Below are 20,582 nucleotides of genomic sequence, written 5' to 3'. Positions count from 1 at the left end.
CTTATTATTTTTACCAGCCCTGCAGCTTATTAGTTAAATATGGCTGTCGCTACATTCTTGCAGCAGAATGAGTTTCCTCCACAGAGGATGATGGGCTTCAGAAAATCTGCACATTTTGGTGCATATTTTCTGCTGCTGATATCACTGCAGTTATGTTCGCCTTCAGCTAAAGGGGAGGAAGCATACAAGCCACATACTGTAAAGATGCCACATAGAAACTAGAGGAATACAGTATGTCTTCTATCCTTTGTTGTCTCATGTAAGACTGGTGACTTGGGCTGCTGCTGTGTATTGAGATTTTCCTTCAGTAGTTTTAATAGCTGTCAACATGAGTTTAATAATGTTGGTAGGGATGATGCCTGTGGGGCTTACATGCTTCTGTATCATTTTCTTCATTCCTCAATTTCTTAAATGTCACTTTAAGTTATTACATAAACCAGAGTCTTATATTTGATCTTGGCAAAGCGAAAACAAAATGTTAATTGTGTTTTGTCTAATTTGAAACGGACCCTTTAGGTAATGGAAGTTCTCTTGTCTTCAAGTTTCTTCCCTGTGGTATTTTGTCCTTAAGGTGTTAGTAAAACAGATGGTTACTCGACATGGCATAGTTTATCCACTGGGATTCCTCCTATGCTTGCACTCAGACTGCAGTAAATCTGTACTTTGTACTATTTGTAGACCATCTGTTTTTTTTTCCTTTTTATACTGTACATTAACAATTTGTTTGCCAGGCAGCTAGAATCTATAGGGGAATGAGGTATAATGTCATTTACAGAAATTAAACTCTCATTACTTCTTATTCCTATTCCATGCCCCATAACTCAAAGAATTATAAAAACAAAAATCAAAATGGGACAACCTTTTTAATTTTTTTTTTTTTTTTAATAAAAAAAATAAATAAATAAAAATTAGGAAACTACCAACCTGCAGGATCTTACAGGAAGTTGACCAGGATGAAGGAGACTGAAATGTGCAATTTAACTGATTTGAGTTCAGGGTACATTCACACGTACAGGATCCGCAGCAGATTTCATGCTGTACTCAGTCATTTAGTTACATTGATATCTGCAGCTTCAAATCTGCGCCATCATATCTTCTGCGGATCCTGTAAATGTGAACACACCCTAAGGCTATGTTCACACAACGTATATTTTTGCTAAACCAAGGGCGTTGTACAACAGCCGTGATTATTTCGGAAATATAGGTTACCTTGTTGTCTAAGGGATCCCGGCCGGAGCGTATACACATAGTATGCGCGCCGACCGGGATCCCTCGCGGCGCCGCAAAAAACTAACGTGTTTACTGCGGCCTCTATTCATTGAAAACCATGTCAGTGCTCACTATTGAGCGAGCGGCTGCGGCCACACGCTCAATAGTGTGCAGTGGGGAGTTCTGATGCGGGCGTGCACGGATGCGCCTGCATCAGAACTCTGTGTCAGGAAAGATTATCTGTCCCGTACAGCAGTCGGCCGGGTTGATCTTTTCAGAGACCAGCCATTCCGTGACCCGGCCGGGTCACGGAAAGGCTGGTCTCTTACTGCATGTGAACGTGGCCTAAAGCAGTATTCTCATCTCCGCTAATATAATTATTCTTGTAAAACTTGTCAAATTAAATATTTTTACAAATACATTAATTTAGCAACTTGTCTCCTTCTCCTGATATGGTGCCCTTTCCCTCCCATTGTTGACTGCTTGTTGTCTAAGTTACAAACCACTACTCTGCTCTAAAAGCAGTGGTCTGGCTGGTGTGTGTATATATACAGTAGCTATAGTATACTTAGTTATATGTATTGTACTGTATACAGTAGCTATAGTATACTTATATGTATTGTACTGTATATTTACGCTGTATCTCTTAAAATCTTCATCATGGCTATATGTACTCCAACCAGTCCACTGCCTTTAGAGCAGAATGGTGGTCTGCAACCTAGGCAACAAACTGTCAACAATGGGAGGGAAAGCGCGACATATCAAGAGGAGGGGGCAAGTGGCATGGAATAACATTGAAACTGACAGGGAAGGTATCCGCAGCGGATTTCGCTGTGAACTCGCAGCATGAAATCCACTGCGGATACGGTATGTGTGAATCTAGCCTTAAAGGGATACTCCAGCGAAAATATTTTTCCCAGTAATTGAAACACATCACAAAGTTACATAACTTTGTAATATGCTTCAATCACCCATCTGCCCCCCTTCCCTATCTCCCCCCCCCCCCCTCAATCTCCCACCAGGAAATGAAGTAAACTTATTCTTAACTAATGACTGTTGACCCCAGGCTTTTCTGTGGCAGCCATTTTGTGGCAATGACATCATCAAGAGGGAGGCGGGTCTAAGCCCTGTTAGGCCATTCTCCCTTTGTCAGATGACTCGAGTCAGTTAGACATCACAGGAGACACAGTGCATCATGGGAAAGCCCAAACCAGGAGGTGAAGAAAAAATAAAGACCCCAACTGGAGCGTCAGTTCAGTTTTTTTTTTTATCAGCGCCGGAGGTGTCCTTTAAACCGCTTTTGTAGGATTTTCATGTCACTAAAGTAATACATTGGTAGATTCATACCAGTGTTGTGTCTGACTTCCCTTAGTAAGCTTTGGTCCATATGAGGTTTTTGACCCTTTTATGTGAGTAGATACCTATACACTATGGAGCGTTTTTTGTGTAAGAATTGTGCAGGAAAATTACCTGTTTCAGAAGGTTGCAGAAGGTTCTTCTGGGTGTTCTTTGTTCTGCTGGGCCTATGTGAGCTGTCCTAGAAAGTTCCTCTTGAACCCAACAAACCCCCTGGTTACTATCCAAGCTGTAGTGTAGACCCCTTCCCTTCTGTTATCTCAAACACTGATGGATCAAAAACATTCATTTGACTGATTTATCTTATCCAAATGGGAAACAAGGCTAAATAGTGAGAGATTTGCCTTCAGAAAACAAGTCAACAAGAAAAAAAAATAAGTGCCAAGGAGTCCATAGCCTTTTAAGCCAGTGAAATACATTCGGTATTTGCTCAACAAATTCAGTTTCTTGTGTTCCAAAAGGTCACCACATTAATATGGGTCTTAAGTCGGCTTTGTTACTATGAATTTCATTATCCATTTCTTGTCTTTTGGAGATACAAACATTGATAATTTTTTTGATATTTTTAAATAGATTAACAATCCCATTATGGATGTTAACAGGGAGAATAACATTTAATCTTTATCAAAACAAGTGTGTGTTTTTGTTTGTTAGGGCATCAAGCTGTTCTGTCTATATAATTGAATGCATTCCCAGGGGAAGATATCTGGCATGTTAAAATCTAATTAGAATGGAGTCTATGGGGAGATTGACCCTCTCAAACTTCTTACATTGCGTATTAGGTCACTGGGAAGTGAGTTTAAAGGGTTAAAAACTAAGTTTAAATGATACGTTATGTGAATCCAAACATGTTTGAAAGGTACATCAGCATTTCTGAGACTGTACTGTCTGAGAGATATAGGCTTGGTAATCTCCCATTGCCTGCTTTGTTTTAATAATGTGCTGCCCTTGGTTACGACCCACTATGGTGGGCCAGACATGCTTAATCCAGCTGCAATCTCCAGGAAGTACTGGAAGTTGGTCTCCACTGAGTCTGCAAGCAAGAGGGATTGTGGAAAAAGTGTCTGCACTGTTGCATGGTAACAGCAGGGTCACAGTTCAGAAAGGAAACCAAGAAGTGTTTAGCTCCATGGGTGGAGGACAACAGTACAGGGATATAAATTTACCATTTGTACTCCTTTACATGTATGTATGTGGTACACATATGGTTTTACCAACATTACTAAACCCATTTAATCTTCCTCGTGTTTTTGATAATTGATTTTTATCATGGCTTATGTTAATAAGGAGTCAAGTGTCCCTTGGGCGTCCATCATCTTGGGGTGTACCCTGGTTAATAAAGGCCTAACAGATAGGACATTGTATGATGAGTGATTTCTTTTAGGGTATGTTCACATTTACCGGATATGCAGCAGATTTCATTTAAATAACTGAACACAGCATCAAATCTGCACCATCAAATCTTCTGTGGATCCTGTAGGTGTGAACGCACCCTTAGGCTGGGTTCACACTACGTATATTTCAGTCAGTATTGTGGTCCTCATATTGCAACCAAAACCAGGAGTGGATTAAAAAACACAGAAAGGATCTGTTCACACAATGATGAAATTGAGTGGATGGCCGCCATATAACAGTAAATAACAGCCATTATTTCAATATAACAGCCGTTGTTTTAAAATAACAGCAAATATTTGCCATTAAATGGCGGCCATCCACTCAATTTCAACATTGTGTGAACAGATCCTTTCTGTGTTTTTTAATCCACTCCTGGTTTTGGTTGCAATATGAGGACCACAATACTGACTGAAATATACGTAGTGTGAACCCAGCCTCAAGCTGATTTACATTCATTGGCAAAAAAAATTGTATTGAGGAAATTGTATTGAATTAGAATTGCATGAAACTTTGTGTGTGAATGTATTTATGATACATGTTCTCCAAGTTGTTCTTGGAAAGTTCAACTTTAAGGGGAACTATCATCAGGTTAGAACGAATCTAATCAAAGTCCAGCACGTCACCGGCACTACAGGTCCCAGCATTTATATATATATCTTAGTACAAATAGACACTTCATAAGGTGTAGGTGGTGCTCTACTTGCATTAGTCCATTCCTATCAGTACATGCCTTGAGAAAGAGTGTCCTCTTGTTTCCTGTAAAGCGTGTTTATACTTCAATAAAGGTGAAAAAAAAAATTATGGTGAGTGCCACTGAAGATTATTTCTACATGTACTGATTAGAACGATTCTAACCTGCCGATTATGTCCCTATTGCACTGGAGATGTGAAAGAGGAAGGTATGTCTCTTACTGTCCTCCTCGTCACCGTTCTGGTGCAGTTAGACGTGTGTTTCACGGTCCAGTGAGACCGTAAGGAGCACTGGGGCACCCATTAGGAGCACTGCCTGCACCCAGAGTGCCGGTCTGCCCCCAAATGTGGTCGACTACGTTATGTGTACACAAGAAATGTGTTTCGATATGTGTTTTTTAAATCAGTTTTTTTATCATGAAATCGTCAAAAGAATTCAGCTCAGTGCTGAGAATACATTGTATACGTCTTGCATAATTATAGAGTGTTAGAACCTGAAATTACATGTATCCTGGATTACATCTACAGTATATACACATTGTTGTAGAACCATGGAACAATTTACATAATTTTTTTAATTTTCTGCAGTTTTTCTCATTTTACTCAGCAATATGTACTTTCAGGTTGTGTTTGTATCCAACAACTTGTCCCATCGCATTTAGTTCCTCTTTGTCACATTATCTAAAATATCTTTACTGACTGACATACATTTCTTACTGCAGGGGCTGTTGGATCATTATTCTCCATAGCATAAAGTTCCCATTAAGGAATTTTCTAACTCCTTGTCCTCTTTCTTCCTGCCTTTACATACACAAAGCATAGTTTCACAGTTAACACACTATTTAAGCCTCTTTGATGCTAACACACCATTAGAACCTTTACCTACTACCTACGACTGAGCATTCAAAGCACCACCAGTAAGTAACTGTGGATAAATACAGGATTCTGCAATTCTTAGGGCTAGTTAACATGGAGTAAAACTTGTGGAATTCCACTGCGTAACCCTCCGCCGCAGAATCCCGCCAGCCTCCGTGTCATACTGGCAGTCTATGGGAGGCTCACGTGCCTCCTCTCTCCGTGCCTCTCCCCTCGGAAGAATTGACATGTCAGTTCTTCCGCATGGATAGAGGAGGCACAAGCCCTCCCATAGACTGCCAGTATGAGGCAGAGGCTAGTGGAAATTTTTCTTGACCACAAAGCCTAGACTCAAAATTAGAGTTAGGCTATGTTCCCACTGCGTGAGAGATCGGCCGTTCCGTGCCCCAGCCGGGTCACAGAATGGCCGGTCTCTGCAAAGATCATTCAGGCCAGTACTTAAGTACTGGCCGAATGATCTTTCCGGCCGCAGTGTTCTATGTGAACTGACAGGTCTTTCTGCGGCTGCAATTCACTGAATTGCGGCCGCAGAAAACTGACATGTCAGTTCTTTGCGGCGGCGCATGGGATCCCGGCCGGAGCATATACTATGTGTTTACACTCTGGCCGGGATCCCATACAAGAATAGGCAGTGTTCCACCCCGTACTTTTACGAAGTGTGAACATAGCCTTAACATGAATTCGCCCTTGGTGGTGGCACCATCTGGGGAGAAAGAGACACAGCTTGATGTACTATGGAGCCTCTCTGAGTGGTTCCGGAACGATCTGTTAATTTTTAAATATGCCCAGATAAGTCTTCAGTCTCCCAGCTGTACACACCGTACCTGTAGTAAATTGGTATTCACAGACTGGCATGTCCATTAAAAATTAGCTTCCTGCTCTCCCGTCCGGCCAATCAGTGTGTTGCCCAGCCGCAGCCACTGATTGGCCGGATGGGAGAGCAGGACGCCGGACCCGTGCAGCAAGGAGAGGTAATGTATGCTTACAGCGGGGGAGCCGGGGCGGGAGCAGAAGGGGTTAAGGGCGGTAGAATTACATACTCGCTGCGGTCGTTCAGACCGCAGCGAGTATATAGTGTGTGGGAACTGCCAGGACCTGCCGGACTCGCAGCGAGAATCTCGCTGCGAGTCCGTTCGTGTGAATATACCCTTAATCAGTATGCAATGCAAATAGAGATGAGCGAATGTACAATAGTAATTACAAATCTATATAACTTACTGACACCAGTTGATTTGAACGAAAAAAAATCTTCTATATTTTTCTAAAATTAAATGTGGAATTCTTTTACTCATTACTTCTTAGCCGCCATGTTCTATCTCTTAGCTGTCACACATAAGTTCGTTATATTTGACAAATCCACCAAATTTTTCACACTTAAGATTCTGAAGAATGCCACTTCTCGGTGCCCCATTTATAACAGGTCCTTTATGCAGAGCTTTTTTTAATGACTGTTTTATGTCCTTTCTATTGTAATAATGCAGACAAGATGGAATCATTACTCTGTATATAATATAGATGCACATTTACGCCTGTAGGTGCTGAATGAGTCATACTGCTCATCATTCCTCTTCTTGCATGAAATAATTCTTTACAGAGAATTTTAAGCTTTTAAATTGTTACATTCTTACAAAATATAAAATACTTTTACAGATTTTATGTATTATTTGACATACACCTCTCTGGGATACTTTAGCCATCTGGCAACCTGTGCCTTTCAATAAATGACGGTGTACCTTCAGCAGGTATTTTGATCTGACAGTAATGAGACCTGATTGGTTTAATCAGCAACCTCCATCTTAATTGCTTGTAATATTCATGTTTCCTTAGGTTAGGCCATCAGTGTCAGGCTCTCTACACCCCAGCTGATAAGAGACAGAACAATGAGATTGCACAATGTGTCACAGCCACTACAAAATGTTCATTGTTGTGTCTGGCAGGCAATAATTAGGCTACAGCGGTCAGGTGACCACCTCTACCCCTTCAATCAGCTGATCAGTGGTAGTGCTGAGAGTCTGATCCAGAATGGTCGTCTCCCTTTGATGCCATGTAAAGAATCTGACAGAAAACACATTACATTGCCTTTAGTTAAGGTCTGTGTGATGGCTCAGGCTGCATTCACAATTACAGCAGGATACAGAATGGAAATCTGGCCAACATTATGCAGTTGATTTATTATTTCCTATCTGTCTGTTAAAAGGAGTGTGGGAATGTGAGTGAGATAAAAAAATTGTTATTTTATTCTAATCTGTTTTAGGACTGTACTTTTTTATTTAGCTGCTGTATGTTTATTCTCATGAAGATTTTTTTAAAATTGGATTAACGCTGTCATCCTCCTCTTTTTTTTTATTTTTTTTTTTCACATTTTGTACCTTTTTATGGGGGCTTCCATACTGCCTGGGCTGCTGTTAACAGCAGTTCGTGACATGCTTTACAGCAAGCCTCATGGACATAGACTGCAATAGACAGAGATGAGATGAATGTAAAGCATTACTGAGTGTGGTCTGTGACCTTTTAAAAAAGGTCATTCCACAGGGAGCTGCTATTGTCTTCTCTAACTACTGGTGTCACAAGTCGCTGCAATGCTGTACAGATCACTTTACAGAAGCCTCCTCTTTTCACCACAAACAGACCAGGAAGTCTCAGATTAGTTTTAACCCCAGTGGTGAGAATGAAAATTGCAAGATAGAAAAATGGAAAGTTAGAAGAAATGTCATAAAAATTCTTAAAAATATGTTAAACATTATTTAAATAATTTTTTGATGACGCTTTCCTTTTTAACCCCTAGACGACCTAGGACATACCAGTACATCCTGGAAGTCTGTGCCCAGACGATCCTGGACGTACCGGTACGTCCGGAGCTATGGAGCGCTGCAGCGTGCTACTAACTCCTTAAACGATCGCGGCGCGGCTGCAGCGTTTAATTGTAAGTGACTGCGGGGGTCCCGATCGTTAAAACGGACCGCCGGAGGTCTCTCACCTGCCTCCTTGCGGTCTGATCAGCACTCTGGTCACTAAGCCTGCACAGGCAGGCTCAATGAGCAGAGCACCGATAACACTGATCAATGCTATGCCTATGGCATAGCAGTGATCAGTGTATTAAATCAAAGTAATGTAAAAGTCCCCCAAAGGGACTTCAAATGTGTGTAAAAAAAAAAAAAAAACCTGTTAAAATCACTATTACACTACTCCAAAGCCCCTCCCCCAATAAAAGTTTAACTCACCCCCCTTTCCCATTATACTTTCCCATTATATAAATAAAACATATAAAAATAAATAAGTAAACATATAATATACTGTAGCGTGCATAATTGTCCGATCTATTAAAATATAACAAGCATCATTGCGAACGGTGAATGGCGTACACGAAAAGAGGGGTAAAAGTGCGCGGATTACCGATTTTATGTATGTATATATATATATATATATTAATAAAAAGTTATCAAAACGTCCGATCTTCACAAATATGGTATTAATAAAAACTAGAGATCATGACGGAAAAAATGACGCCCCATACAGCCCCGTAGGTGAAAAATAAAACCGTTATAAGCGTCACGATAGGCCCATTTTCTTAATAATGAGTTGCCAAAAAAAAGGATTTCATTAAAAGAATAAATATAACATTAGAGAATCTGTGTAACCTGCATATGGTTGTGTTCGGACTGACCTATAGAATAATAGTATCATGTCGCTGTTACCATATAGTGCATTACGTAGACACAGGAACCCTCCCAAACGTTACCATATTGCATTCTTTTTTACGATTTCACCTATTTATATCTTCATAAATAATATATTTGGGATTCCATCATACATGTTATGGTAAAATGAAAGACTCCATTACACATTAAACAAGCTTTTACATGGCCTTGTAGATAGAAAACTGAAAGTGCTAGAGCTCTTAGAAGGGGAGGAGGGAAAAACGAAAGCGCAAAGATCAAAATTTGCGCGGTCCACTGGGTCATTTTGGGCCTGGTCCTCAAAGGGTTAAAGACATTTAAATTTGCTTTTGTTTGCTTTCCTTCTTTTCTTATTCTTTATGTTGATGTTAGCGGCTGTTTTATTATCATGCAGGAGGTTAGATTATGAATAAATTGCTATTATTTTTATTTCCACAGGGTGCAATATTTTTAGAAGGTATACCAGTAAAACACGTAGCCCAGGTAACAACACAGCCGAAACTTGGAGAAATACAAAGGAAATGTCAGCATTTCACCAACTGGGAAGGGTATGTATATTTTTTCTGTCTTCCATTAATGGGTCTACCTATGCTGCAATAGTTTCCTTTTTTGTATATCAAATGCCTGTGTGATAGGATCAATCAGAGCTGTATGGCTGTAAAATTAAAGTGACTCTGTACCCACAATCTACCCCCCCCCCCCCCGCCAAACCACTTGTACTGTCAGATAGCTGCTATTAATCCAAGATCTGTCCTGGGGTCCGTTCGGCAGGTGATGCAGTTATTGTCCTAAAAGACAACTTTTAAACTGGCAGCCCCATGCCCAACGGCCGGGGCTTAGATTGTGTATGCATTAGGCTGGCACAACCTCTCTGTCACTCCTCCTTGCCCTCCTCATCATTAGGAATGCTCCAGGCAGATTTTCTCCCATTCATCAGCTGTGTCAGCACAGCACATGGGCTGGATTGTTAAGGCACCTGTGCAATGTTCAGACAGGCGAAAATGTTCTTGAGGCATTCCTAATGATGATGAGGGTGGGGAGGAAGGACGGAGGGGTGGTGCAAAGTTAGGGCACAGATTCTCTTTAAAAGTTGTTTTTTTTAGGATAATAACTGCATCACCTGCCAAACCGACGACAGGACAGATCTTGGATTAAAAGCAGCTATCCGAAGGTACACGTGGTTTGGGGGGGGGGTGAGATTGTGGGTACAGAGTCGCTTTACGGAGGTGTTCAAGCCAGACCTTCACATGGATAGAACGATGCCGCTGTCCTGTTTTTGAACAGCGACCCGGTTCCCATGTACGGTATCATTCTATTCCTGGGTACCGACAGGGGTCAAAGCACTGGAGGCGAGCCAGCCTGTCCCCAGTGGGAGGAAACCCCGCCCCTCTGACGCGGCTCCATTGATTCTGATTTGCTTAAAAGTAAATTTAAAGGGATCGTAACATTGTTTTTGACATCTGAAGTAATATGTTTCATATTTCTGCTTGTGTACATTTACCTTTACAGAAGAAGGCAACTAGTCAGGGCATATACTGTACAGGTATATAGCTAAAAAGCCTTCGTAATAAAGCTTCATACAGTCAGTCCTAACGAATATTTCATTAGTTTGCCCGGGTGAAAAGCTTTATTAGGTCCTGTGCCAGAGACAAATTATCTTCATTTAGGCATTGGGGCAATCTTTGTCTTCCAAATAGTCACGGCTGGTGGGCTGTAATCTGCTGTAATGACGCATCTCTGGGTGAGACAAAAGGCCCTGTTACACCAAGTGATTATCAGACGTATTCAGCTGAATATCAACCGTTACGGCCGTCAATCGCTTAGTGTAATAGCTCCTGTTAAAAGGCAATGATCAGCTGACATGCACAATGTCGGCTGATCCTTGTCTTCCAGCATGTTGAATAATTTGTGAATAATAACAGTCTGCTGGCCGCCACTCGCCGCCATAGGAGCGGCAGCAGCAGACTGTTGCTATCTCCTATGGGCCTCAAGCTATGGGCTGGCCTCTCTATGAATAGGATGGGACAGCACTGTGAATACTTTGCTATTAGGGTATGTTCACACTGAGCAAATACGGCGGAATTCCGCGTCGGAGCAAATGGAAGGGTGCCTACGCTGCCGCCGTAGTGACATGTCACTACTTTGAGCGGAGATCGGCGGGTGCGGAGGAGCGTGTGCTCTCCCATTGACATATGATACACTGAGGCAGGCGTAATTCAGTGGCGGAGATTTCCGCTGCGGAATTATGTCTATATTACTCAGTGTGAACATACCCTTATTAGGGCTGGGCGATATTGGCCTAAATCAGTATCGCGGTTTATCGCATATGTAGCTGCGGTAACGATAATTGGACGATAACTATGACATGCCCCCTTTGTAAGCCACACCCTTTTACAAGCCACACCCACTTGGCCGTGCCAAACTGGGGATAGTTTTTTTCAATAAATGTTTCATGAGCAGCAACCCAAACTATGTGCACACTACAGGACGTGTATATACAGGTATACAGCATACAGCTATGTGCACACTACAGGACGTGTATATACAGGTATACAGCATACAGCTATGTACACACTACAGGACGTGTATATAGCTATGTACTATAGGTACTCAGAGTATATATGATGGGTATATAGTATATACAGGTGACAGTACAGGGACGTACAGTATATATGATGGGTATATAGTATGTTATGTATAGGTGACAGTACAAAGGCACTGTTATGGGGACATTATGAGTGGCACATTATAGGGGGCTGTAGATGGCGCTGCACTGACACGCTGTGAAGATATCTATCTATCTCCTCTCTCTCCTCTCTCTTTTCTCTCTCTCCCCTATAATATACGGGGAGGCGGGCAGGGGTGTATGGGTATACAGGGGGAGGCGGGCAGGGGTGTATGGGTATACAGGGGGGGGCAGGCAGGGGTGTATGGGTATACAGGGGGGGCGGGCAGGAGTCTATGGGTATACAGGGGGCGGGCAGGGGTCTATGGGTATACAGGGGGGCGGGCAGGGGTGTATGGGTATACAGGGGGGGCGGGCAGGGGTGTATGGGTATACAGGGGGGGCGGGCAGGGGTGTATGGGTATACAGGGGGGGCGGGCAGGGGTGTATGGGTATACAGGGGGGGCGGGCAGGGGTGTATGGGTATACAGGGGGGGCGGGCAGGGGTGTATGGGTATACAGGGGGGCGGGCAGGTGTCGTATGGATATACAGGGGGGCGGGCAGGGGTGTATGGGTATACAGGGGGGGCGGGCAGGGGTGTATGGGTATACAGGGGGGCGGGCAGGTGTCGTATGGATATACAGGGGGGCGGGCAGGGTTGTATGGGTATACAGGGGGGCGGGCAGGGGTGTATGGGTATACAGGGGGGGGCGTAACAGTACAGGACTGTAACATAGGAGGAATAATAGGCTGCAGCAGGCAGGAGACCACACACAGCAATAACTTCTCCTGCCTGCTGCAGCCCATTATTCCTCCTACAGTCCTGTACTGTTACTGAGGGGACTACAGGACAGCCGCCCCCATGTGCTGCTCCTCCACCTTCAGCTCTGACATGGCCGCTTCCCTGCACACACAGGACATTAATGTGCGGCGCTCGCCGGCCGGGGGTGTTGGGGGACCGGTACCAGTCCCGTCCGAATGCCCTTCTCCCCCGGCGCTGCACGTTAATGTCCTGTGTGTACAGGGACGCCGGGCTGTGCAATCAGGAATATTCTCCCCTGGACCCTGCTGCTCCTCCACTTCCCGCGCGCACATCGGGGTCCCTGCGCACACAGGACATTAACTTGCAGCGCTCGCCGGCCGGGGGGTGGCCCTCGGACGGGACTGGTGCCGGTCCACACTCCGCCCTCCACCCCTCCCCTCACCGTGCAAGGACGCCGGGACGGGCGGAGGTCGGGCACTCGGACTGGACGGGTGCAGGGGGAGGGCTGTGCACTTGGGCATTCTCACCTGGGCCCTGCTGCTCCTCCCGCTCCGATTCCGGCGTTTCTGCACATAACGTGCAGCGATCACGCCGGCCAAGAGTTTGTGTGCAGGAGCTCTCTGGGAGATAAAAATAAAAAATTACCGCAGATACCGTCCTGGCTAGGTTGAGGTCGGTTAACCGACGCCAGTGACTGTATCGGTGTTTTTGCGGCATACGGCCCAGCCCTAACCCTTATACAGGCTGAACTGAACTCTGATGGAATGTGAGCATATCTGTGTACAGTGAAGGCTGCTGTATACTTGGTATATATTATGCTCTCTTCAAAGAGATAGAATTGTGAATAAGTTGAGCTTTCCCTTTCATCTTTGAAATGACTCCTTTTTACCCAACTATCTCTACCTTTTAATATCGGAAAAGCAAGTTTTTAGCACTTTCAGGCTCACTTGGTAGAATCTCTTTCATCAGATGAAAAATTGCTTCTAAACTGAATAACTATATAGAAAGTAATGGATCTTAATGTGCAGTTTCTGTATTCTGTGCACAGTCACGGTTTTTAAAGACTATGGAGGAGATTTATTAAACATGGTGTAAAGTGAAACTGGCTCAGTTGCCCCTAGCAACCAATCAGATTCCACCTTTCATTTTCCAAAGAGTCTGTGAGGAATGAAAGGTGGAATCTGATTGGTTGCTAGGGGCAACTGAGCCAGTTTCACTTTACACCATGTTTGATAAATCTCCCCCATGTATCCTGAAAACATCTGAAATGTTATAGAGGACGTTCTTTTATTAAACACCTTTCATCATACATTCAGTATTCACTGTACTTCACATAATAGCACGTACGCTAGTCGCCAAACTAAAATGTCACTGTTTGTCCTTCCTGACGTCTGGCATCATTATCCTGTGGTTGATAGATTCTCCTCTTCATCCTCGTTTTTAGCACGCATTAAACATTGCTCACATAGACTCATTTGTAAAGTTTTGTCTTTAAAGCCGTCTCGTTTTTTTTTTATGTAGGAAATGTCATTCAGACGTGATAAAAATTTTTTATTCCTATTACATCATTAAGGGAAAAAAAAAAAATAAAACCAATGTCTTTCAGATCTGGGTTCCCTGGAGCACAGCCTGTATCCATGGACAGAAACAATATCAAATTTCTCGAGCAGAAGTCATATAAAGTGAGCTGGAAAGCAGATGGTACCCGGTAAGTGTAGCTACTATATGAAATCACATAAGTGCTCAGCTAGTTGTTTTCTTTTGTAGTTAGCCGAGACATTATTGTAGCCAATGCATTATGTTCAGATAAAAAAAATAATAATCTAACGCTGTAAGGGCCCGTTCACACTAAGGAATCAGCGCCGAAATTCCGCTCGGAACCCCCCACCCACGGACTCTCCACCGAATCCTGCCAGCTATCTCTTTCAATGGGAGTCCTTGCACGCTTCCGCTTTCCACACCTTTTCCGCTCAAAGAATTGTCATGTCCACGAGGGGGGTGGGGTTTGAGCGGAATTTTGTTGCCGATTCCCTAGTGTCAACGGGCCCTAAGGCTCCATTGAATGAACACCATATTAGCCTACGTGTAATAGATGCCACTGTGTGGTTTGCAGGCATCAGTTTACCAGTTTTCAATATCTTTTTAATATATCAATGGAACTAGTACCCTAATAACCTATTGGTGGCAGATACATTAAATGTATGCTTAACAGTGGTATCGGTGACCCGTAGGCCGTAGTGGCATCCGTTCACGGACACTTCAGTGAAACGCTCACAATTGGGGACATTTATTAAGACTGGCATACTCATACACTAGTCTTAAAGCCCAGGCCTAGGGTACCCCACTGGATTTAATAAGAGGCACGCGTCTCTTAGTAAATTGGATGGGACACCTGCTCCAGAGGTTTGGGAAGAGGCCTTCGGTGCCATGGAAAAAGCATAAAAGACATGAGGCTGTAACAATATCATACTTAGAGCTGCATTCCTTTTAAGGAACATGGCCCTTTGTTAAGTGTTAAAGGGGTTATCCAGCACTCCAAAATCTTTAACATGCTGCTGCTATATTAGTAAACATAACAAACATGTTGTGCTTACCTCTCTGTGCTCCCCCTGTGTCCCGATGTGGTCTCCGGTGTCCCTCGCTGTCTGTAGCCGCAGTTACTTCCAAGACTAGCTTGTCTACGGAGTGACAGCCAGCTCATCCAACCACAGCGAAGTAACAGCAGCTACAGACAGTGGTAAACAACAGTGACCACATCGGGGGGAGCATGACGAGGCAAGCATAACATGTCTGTTATGTTTACTAATATGACAGCAATGTGTTAAAGGGGTACGACGGCAAAAATCTATTTCTTTCAAATCAACTGGCTTCAGAAAGTTATATAGATTTGTAATTTACTTCTATTTAAAAATTTCAAGCCTTCCACTACTTATCATCTGCTGTATGTCCTGCAGGAAGTGGTGTTTTATTTTTATTCACACACTGTGCTCTTTGCTGACATCCCTGTGCGAGAAAGCAACTGTCCAGAACAGCAGCAAATTCCCCTCTGGACAGTTCCTGAGTCGGACAGAGGTGGCAGCAGAGAGCACTGTGTCAGACTGGAAATAAAACACCACTTCCTGCAGCACATACAGCCGCTGATAAGTATGGGAAGACTTAAGATTTTTAAATGCAAGTAAATTACAAATCTATAAATTTTTCTAAAACCAGTTGATTTTAAACAAAACGAAAAAATTACGCCAGAGTGCCCCTTTAAAAATTTTGGAACGTCGGATCACCCCTTTAAATTTGTGTGTGCCATGCAATGAATGAGGTTGTTTCTGAATAACAATTGTAGCAATAAATTTGGAAGAATGTTGTGTTCAGAGCCGTTGGCTCTTTTACTAATCAACGTGTCAGTGTCTTTCCTTCATCTTGTCATTACGTCTCTCATTAACAACGCAAGTAGCAGATGTTTGTTCTAATGAGTGGAGCTGAATGTTCAGACAGGATTAACAAGTATATAGTAACACGGCAGCAATCTGTAAGAAAATGAACTTAATCACTAATAGAAATATTTAAGATTGCTAAGCTCCCTTTATGGCGTTGCTCTCTGATCTGTATGATTGCATTAAGAAGGTGCATGGATTTCTACCAGTGTCCTCATGAGGCTAGCTTGAATTTAGAATCTAAATAAAACGACCAGACGTGTATATGAGACAATTTCCTATTGGTTGATAATGTGTATGAATTCACTTTTAACACTACTCAAGATCACCACTCAGTGCTGCAGCTCCTGTGTGAGGGGGGGGGTGTGGGACTACAGGTGCCAGCATGTCCGGCTAGGTCTTCCACACTGTGTGGAGGCAGCAGGACAGAGAAGAGAGGTGCGAGTAGTACTGCTCTACTACTACCCCCAATATTGCTCTCCTACTACCCCAATACTGCTCTACTACTACCCCCAATATTGCTCTCCTACTACCCCAATACTGCTCTACTACTACCCCTAATGCTGCTCTACTACTACCCCCAATATTGCTCTCCTACTACCCCAATACTGCTCTACTACTACCCCCAATACTGCTCTCCTACTACCCCCAATACTGCTCTCCTACTACCCCCAATACTGCTCTCCTGCTTACCCCAATACTGCTACCCCCAATACTGCTCCACTACTACCCCCAATACTGCTCCACTACTACCCCCAATACTGCTCCACTACTACCCCCAATACTGCTCCACTACTACCCCCAATACTGCTCCACTACTACCCCCAATACTGCTCCCACTACTACCCCCAATACTACTCCCACTACTACCCCCAATACTACTCCCACTACTACCCCCAATACTACTCCCACTACTACCCCCAATACTACTCCCACTACTACCCCCAATACTGCTCCCACTACTACCCCCAATACTGCTCCCACTACTACCCCCAATACTGCTCCCACTACTACCCCCAATACTGCTCTACTACTCCCACTACCCACACTCCTGATACTACTATACATAAAACTGCTGCTATTACGCCCACTACTATTACACACCTCTTTTTCTACGCTTCTACTGTTACTACACCCCTTATCCACTATGCTTCTACTACTACACCCATCATAATTAGCAAAAAATAAAAAGAATTGAAAAAATCGAGAAAAAAATTGAGATTTTATTTTTTTAATACACAAAGCGATTATTGGCCAATATGCAGCAAAATATGGCCCATGATCGTTAAGAAAGTCATAATTATAGACCATCAAAAGACCAGATAAACCCTTATCTGAGAGATTGTCCTAGGATAGGCCATCAATTCCTGATTGGTGGGTGTCCGACACCAGGCACTCCCACATATAACCTGACTGACAGAGCTTCTATAACCTGACTGACAGAGCTTCTATTGATATCTGGCTTGTCCTGTGTTTCGAGACTCTTAAACGAGGCTCCACAGGCTCTTTTTTTGCATGTTTATGTTTCCCTGGGAGCAATGCACCTAGGATTTCACTGCATTGAGCGCTTTAACCAGCAGCCGGCAGTGTTATCTTTGGCTGGTCTCCCTGAGATCAGTGATCTGTTTCTTATAGAGCTTCTACTGAGTATATTCACTTCAACAGAAAACCCCACCCAAAGTGAAGAAAACAGCCGTGCTGTTTTTGGAAGAAAGCAGGCATGTTTTTCTAATCCTGGATAAACCCCTTTAATCTGCAGGGTTGTGAGAGGCCACACCCGCTCCTGCCAAACCTCGCACACCTTTTAGAAAAATAGTGCAGGCAGCCATAAAGAGAAGGGAAAGGCACACATTGTTGGAAGCACTTTGTTGCAGTTAGTAGAAACCAGTGCTCAGGTGGTCAGCTGTGTTTTTATATGATCCTTCTAATAGTTTTGGGGAGTTCCACAGTCAGACGGAGTTTCTGTTAACTGTAGAGTAGTCCTAAAATTGTAAATATCGGGAACACATTGCAGATAGAAATGTACACCTCTTTATGCACCTCTTTATGGATTATCATTGCTTTTGCACATCTTTTTGTGTGCATTTTGTCTTCCACACTAATAAGTGTCGCTGTTGTTATAACTTTCAAAATCTAAATCAATAGGAGATATAAAGCAAGTTTGCAATTTACATTTATTATTTTTGTGTATTTTAGAAAACACAGCACTTCCTGTTCTCTGACAGTTTTTTTTTTTTTCTCAAAGAGTCAGAAAACAGGAAGTCCTGTGTATCCTCGGTCATCTGAGCGCTCACAGAGAGAAGGCAGTCATGTGATTGACGGACACATTGAGCCGTGACTCTCTGTACTGCCCAGAATTCCTGTGTTTAGTCTGTTTTTACAACCAGCACAAGTCAGAAAATCTGCCTTCAGGAGACTGGACCTGGATTTCTGGTAAGTACAGCTTTGTTTTACAGCATGATAACAACAAAAAATAATGAATGTATATTGCAAACTTGCTTTATATCACTTTATATGTACTGTTGAGTTAGATTTTGAAAGTTATAACGACAGTGACAAGTTATTTTATCGTAACTCCTGAATAAAGTCAGATTTGCTTTGGCTTTTGCAGTGGTAGCAGATTTTACAAATGTGACAAACTCAGGTCACACTTGTTTTCAGTATGTTTTTAATGTGATTTTATTAATAGCCATTTATGAAGACTGTGTGCCTTCAATAAACTTTGCACATTAATACATACCATGTCCAACTGGAAAAACAGTGTGAAATCTTAAAATACACAAAAATTATAAACTCCCCCCCCCCCCCCCCCAATTGTCTTTATACCAGGAGGACTTACTGCCATAAGTACAGTGCTTCCATATTTCGCTTAAGTTTGATAGTAGTATATGAAGGTAACAGGGACTTGCACATCACAGAGAGCTGAGCTCCGGGGTAAGACTTTTAATAGAAGGCAAATAAACAAGGCTTGAAGGAGCAGCATGACCTTCTTGGATCCTTGGAACCAGACAAACTGCTGCATAACATAATTAGAGTACCTCTTGCTGTTCAACAGCTCTTTGCAAGGAACACGCACCAATATGAAGACACAGACTTTGTTTATGTTTTTGATGGCAAGTAATTTTTTTTTCTCTGCATTTGCTTTGCAAAGTTTAGTGAAATCTTTTTTGACATGGCACTCTAATATCTCATGTACTACTTGCAAGGGTTGTCAAGAAACCCTCCTTGTGTCAAGGTGTGTGATTTTTGTCCCGAAGGATCTATGAAGCTACCGTTCTAAGAAAGACTCTAGCCAAAAAACCTGGTCATAGATTAAGAAAAGTCAGCACAGTTTAGTTGGGGCTTGTTTATGTTTGTAAATGAAGGCTTACGCTTTTTTTTATAGTATAAAGAACACCAGGGCTCGGGCATCCTCAGCTCTTTACTGTCTTTGCATTCGCAGAGGATGGGGAAAGGGAGCGGGAAAGGCGTTGCAGCCCTCAGCACTTCCATCTTCTGTCTTATGTTAAGATTCTCTGTGTTGTCCATAGCAATCAATCGCATCTCAGCTTTTATTTTATCAGAGCAATATGAGAGCTGAGCTGTGATTGGTTTGCTACGGACAATACAGAGAACCTTAAGACCGCTTGATAAATCTCCCCTAATATTTATCTGTGTGGATGCAATGTAAAAAGCTTAGGGGTATGTTCACACTGAGTAAATCAGGCGGAACGCCGCTGCAGAACTCCACCTGTCACAGTGTCCCATAGCCTGTCTATGGGAGAGTGCGCGCTCCTCTGCTGCTATGACTCTCCGCTCAAAGAAGTGACATGTCACTTCTTTAAGCAGGGAGAGCGGCGACAGCGGAGGAACGTGTGCTCTCCCATAGAAGAGCAGTGTCGCACTGAGGAAGGCAGAATTCCACCTGATTTACTGTGTGAACATACCCTAACAGAGAAATGTGGTGGTTCACACGTTGGAAAATTGAAGAAAATAAAATAAAAATAGGATAGTGAACTCTTCAGCCTAGTGTAAAGGTTGACCAGTCATCCAGTAACAAATCCTGCAGATGTAGTTGAAAGCTAAAGCAGAGCTTGGAACCATCGGAGACTGGTTACAAGTGGTGTGCCACAAGGGCCTGCTCTGGATCCCATTCTTTTTAGTGTCTGTTTTCTGATTAGACAAATGTGTGCAATAGGCATAATATTCCTGAAAGTGTCTGTAATATGGAAAATAATGTATCTTTATTACATCCTGTAAGTGGTCAAAACAATGGAAACTCCGGTTCCGTGTTTCAAACTGTAAAATAATGCGCTGAGTATCATATTAAAAGATTTAGGTGTAGTGATTTCTAAAAAGCTTTAAAATGAGTCACTAGGGCAACCAGGCGGTAGGGAAAGCTAATGGTATGCTGGATAGCTAGAGGAAAAACCAGTAGTAATACTGGGGGAGATTTATCAAACATGGTGTAAAGTGAAACTGGCTCAGTTGCCCCTAGCAACCAATCAGATTCCACCTTTCATTCCTCACAGACTCAGAAGGT

The 20,582-nt window shown here is 42.9% G+C and overlaps 1 protein-coding gene across 2 annotated transcripts in view; it reads left to right on the top strand.

The window, feature by feature from the left end:
- Window positions 1–20,582, top strand: part of RNGTT (RNA guanylyltransferase and 5'-phosphatase) — a 267,991-nt gene that overhangs the window by 38,507 nt on the left and 208,902 nt on the right. For both annotated transcript variants that reach the window (XM_069973561.1, XM_069973562.1), the window contains exons 7-8: window positions 9,642–9,751; window positions 14,239–14,340. In XM_069973561.1, coding sequence (XP_069829662.1) covers window positions 9,642–9,751; window positions 14,239–14,340 — 212 coding nt within the window. The remainder of the gene's footprint in view (window positions 1–9,641; window positions 9,752–14,238; window positions 14,341–20,582) is intronic.

This window comes from Dendropsophus ebraccatus, chromosome 6 (genome assembly GCF_027789765.1).
Source record: "Dendropsophus ebraccatus isolate aDenEbr1 chromosome 6, aDenEbr1.pat, whole genome shotgun sequence".
Taxonomy (NCBI): domain Eukaryota; kingdom Metazoa; phylum Chordata; class Amphibia; order Anura; family Hylidae; genus Dendropsophus; species Dendropsophus ebraccatus.
Note: the sequence above shows the minus strand (reverse complement) of the source record. Positions and strands in the feature narration are given on the sequence as shown.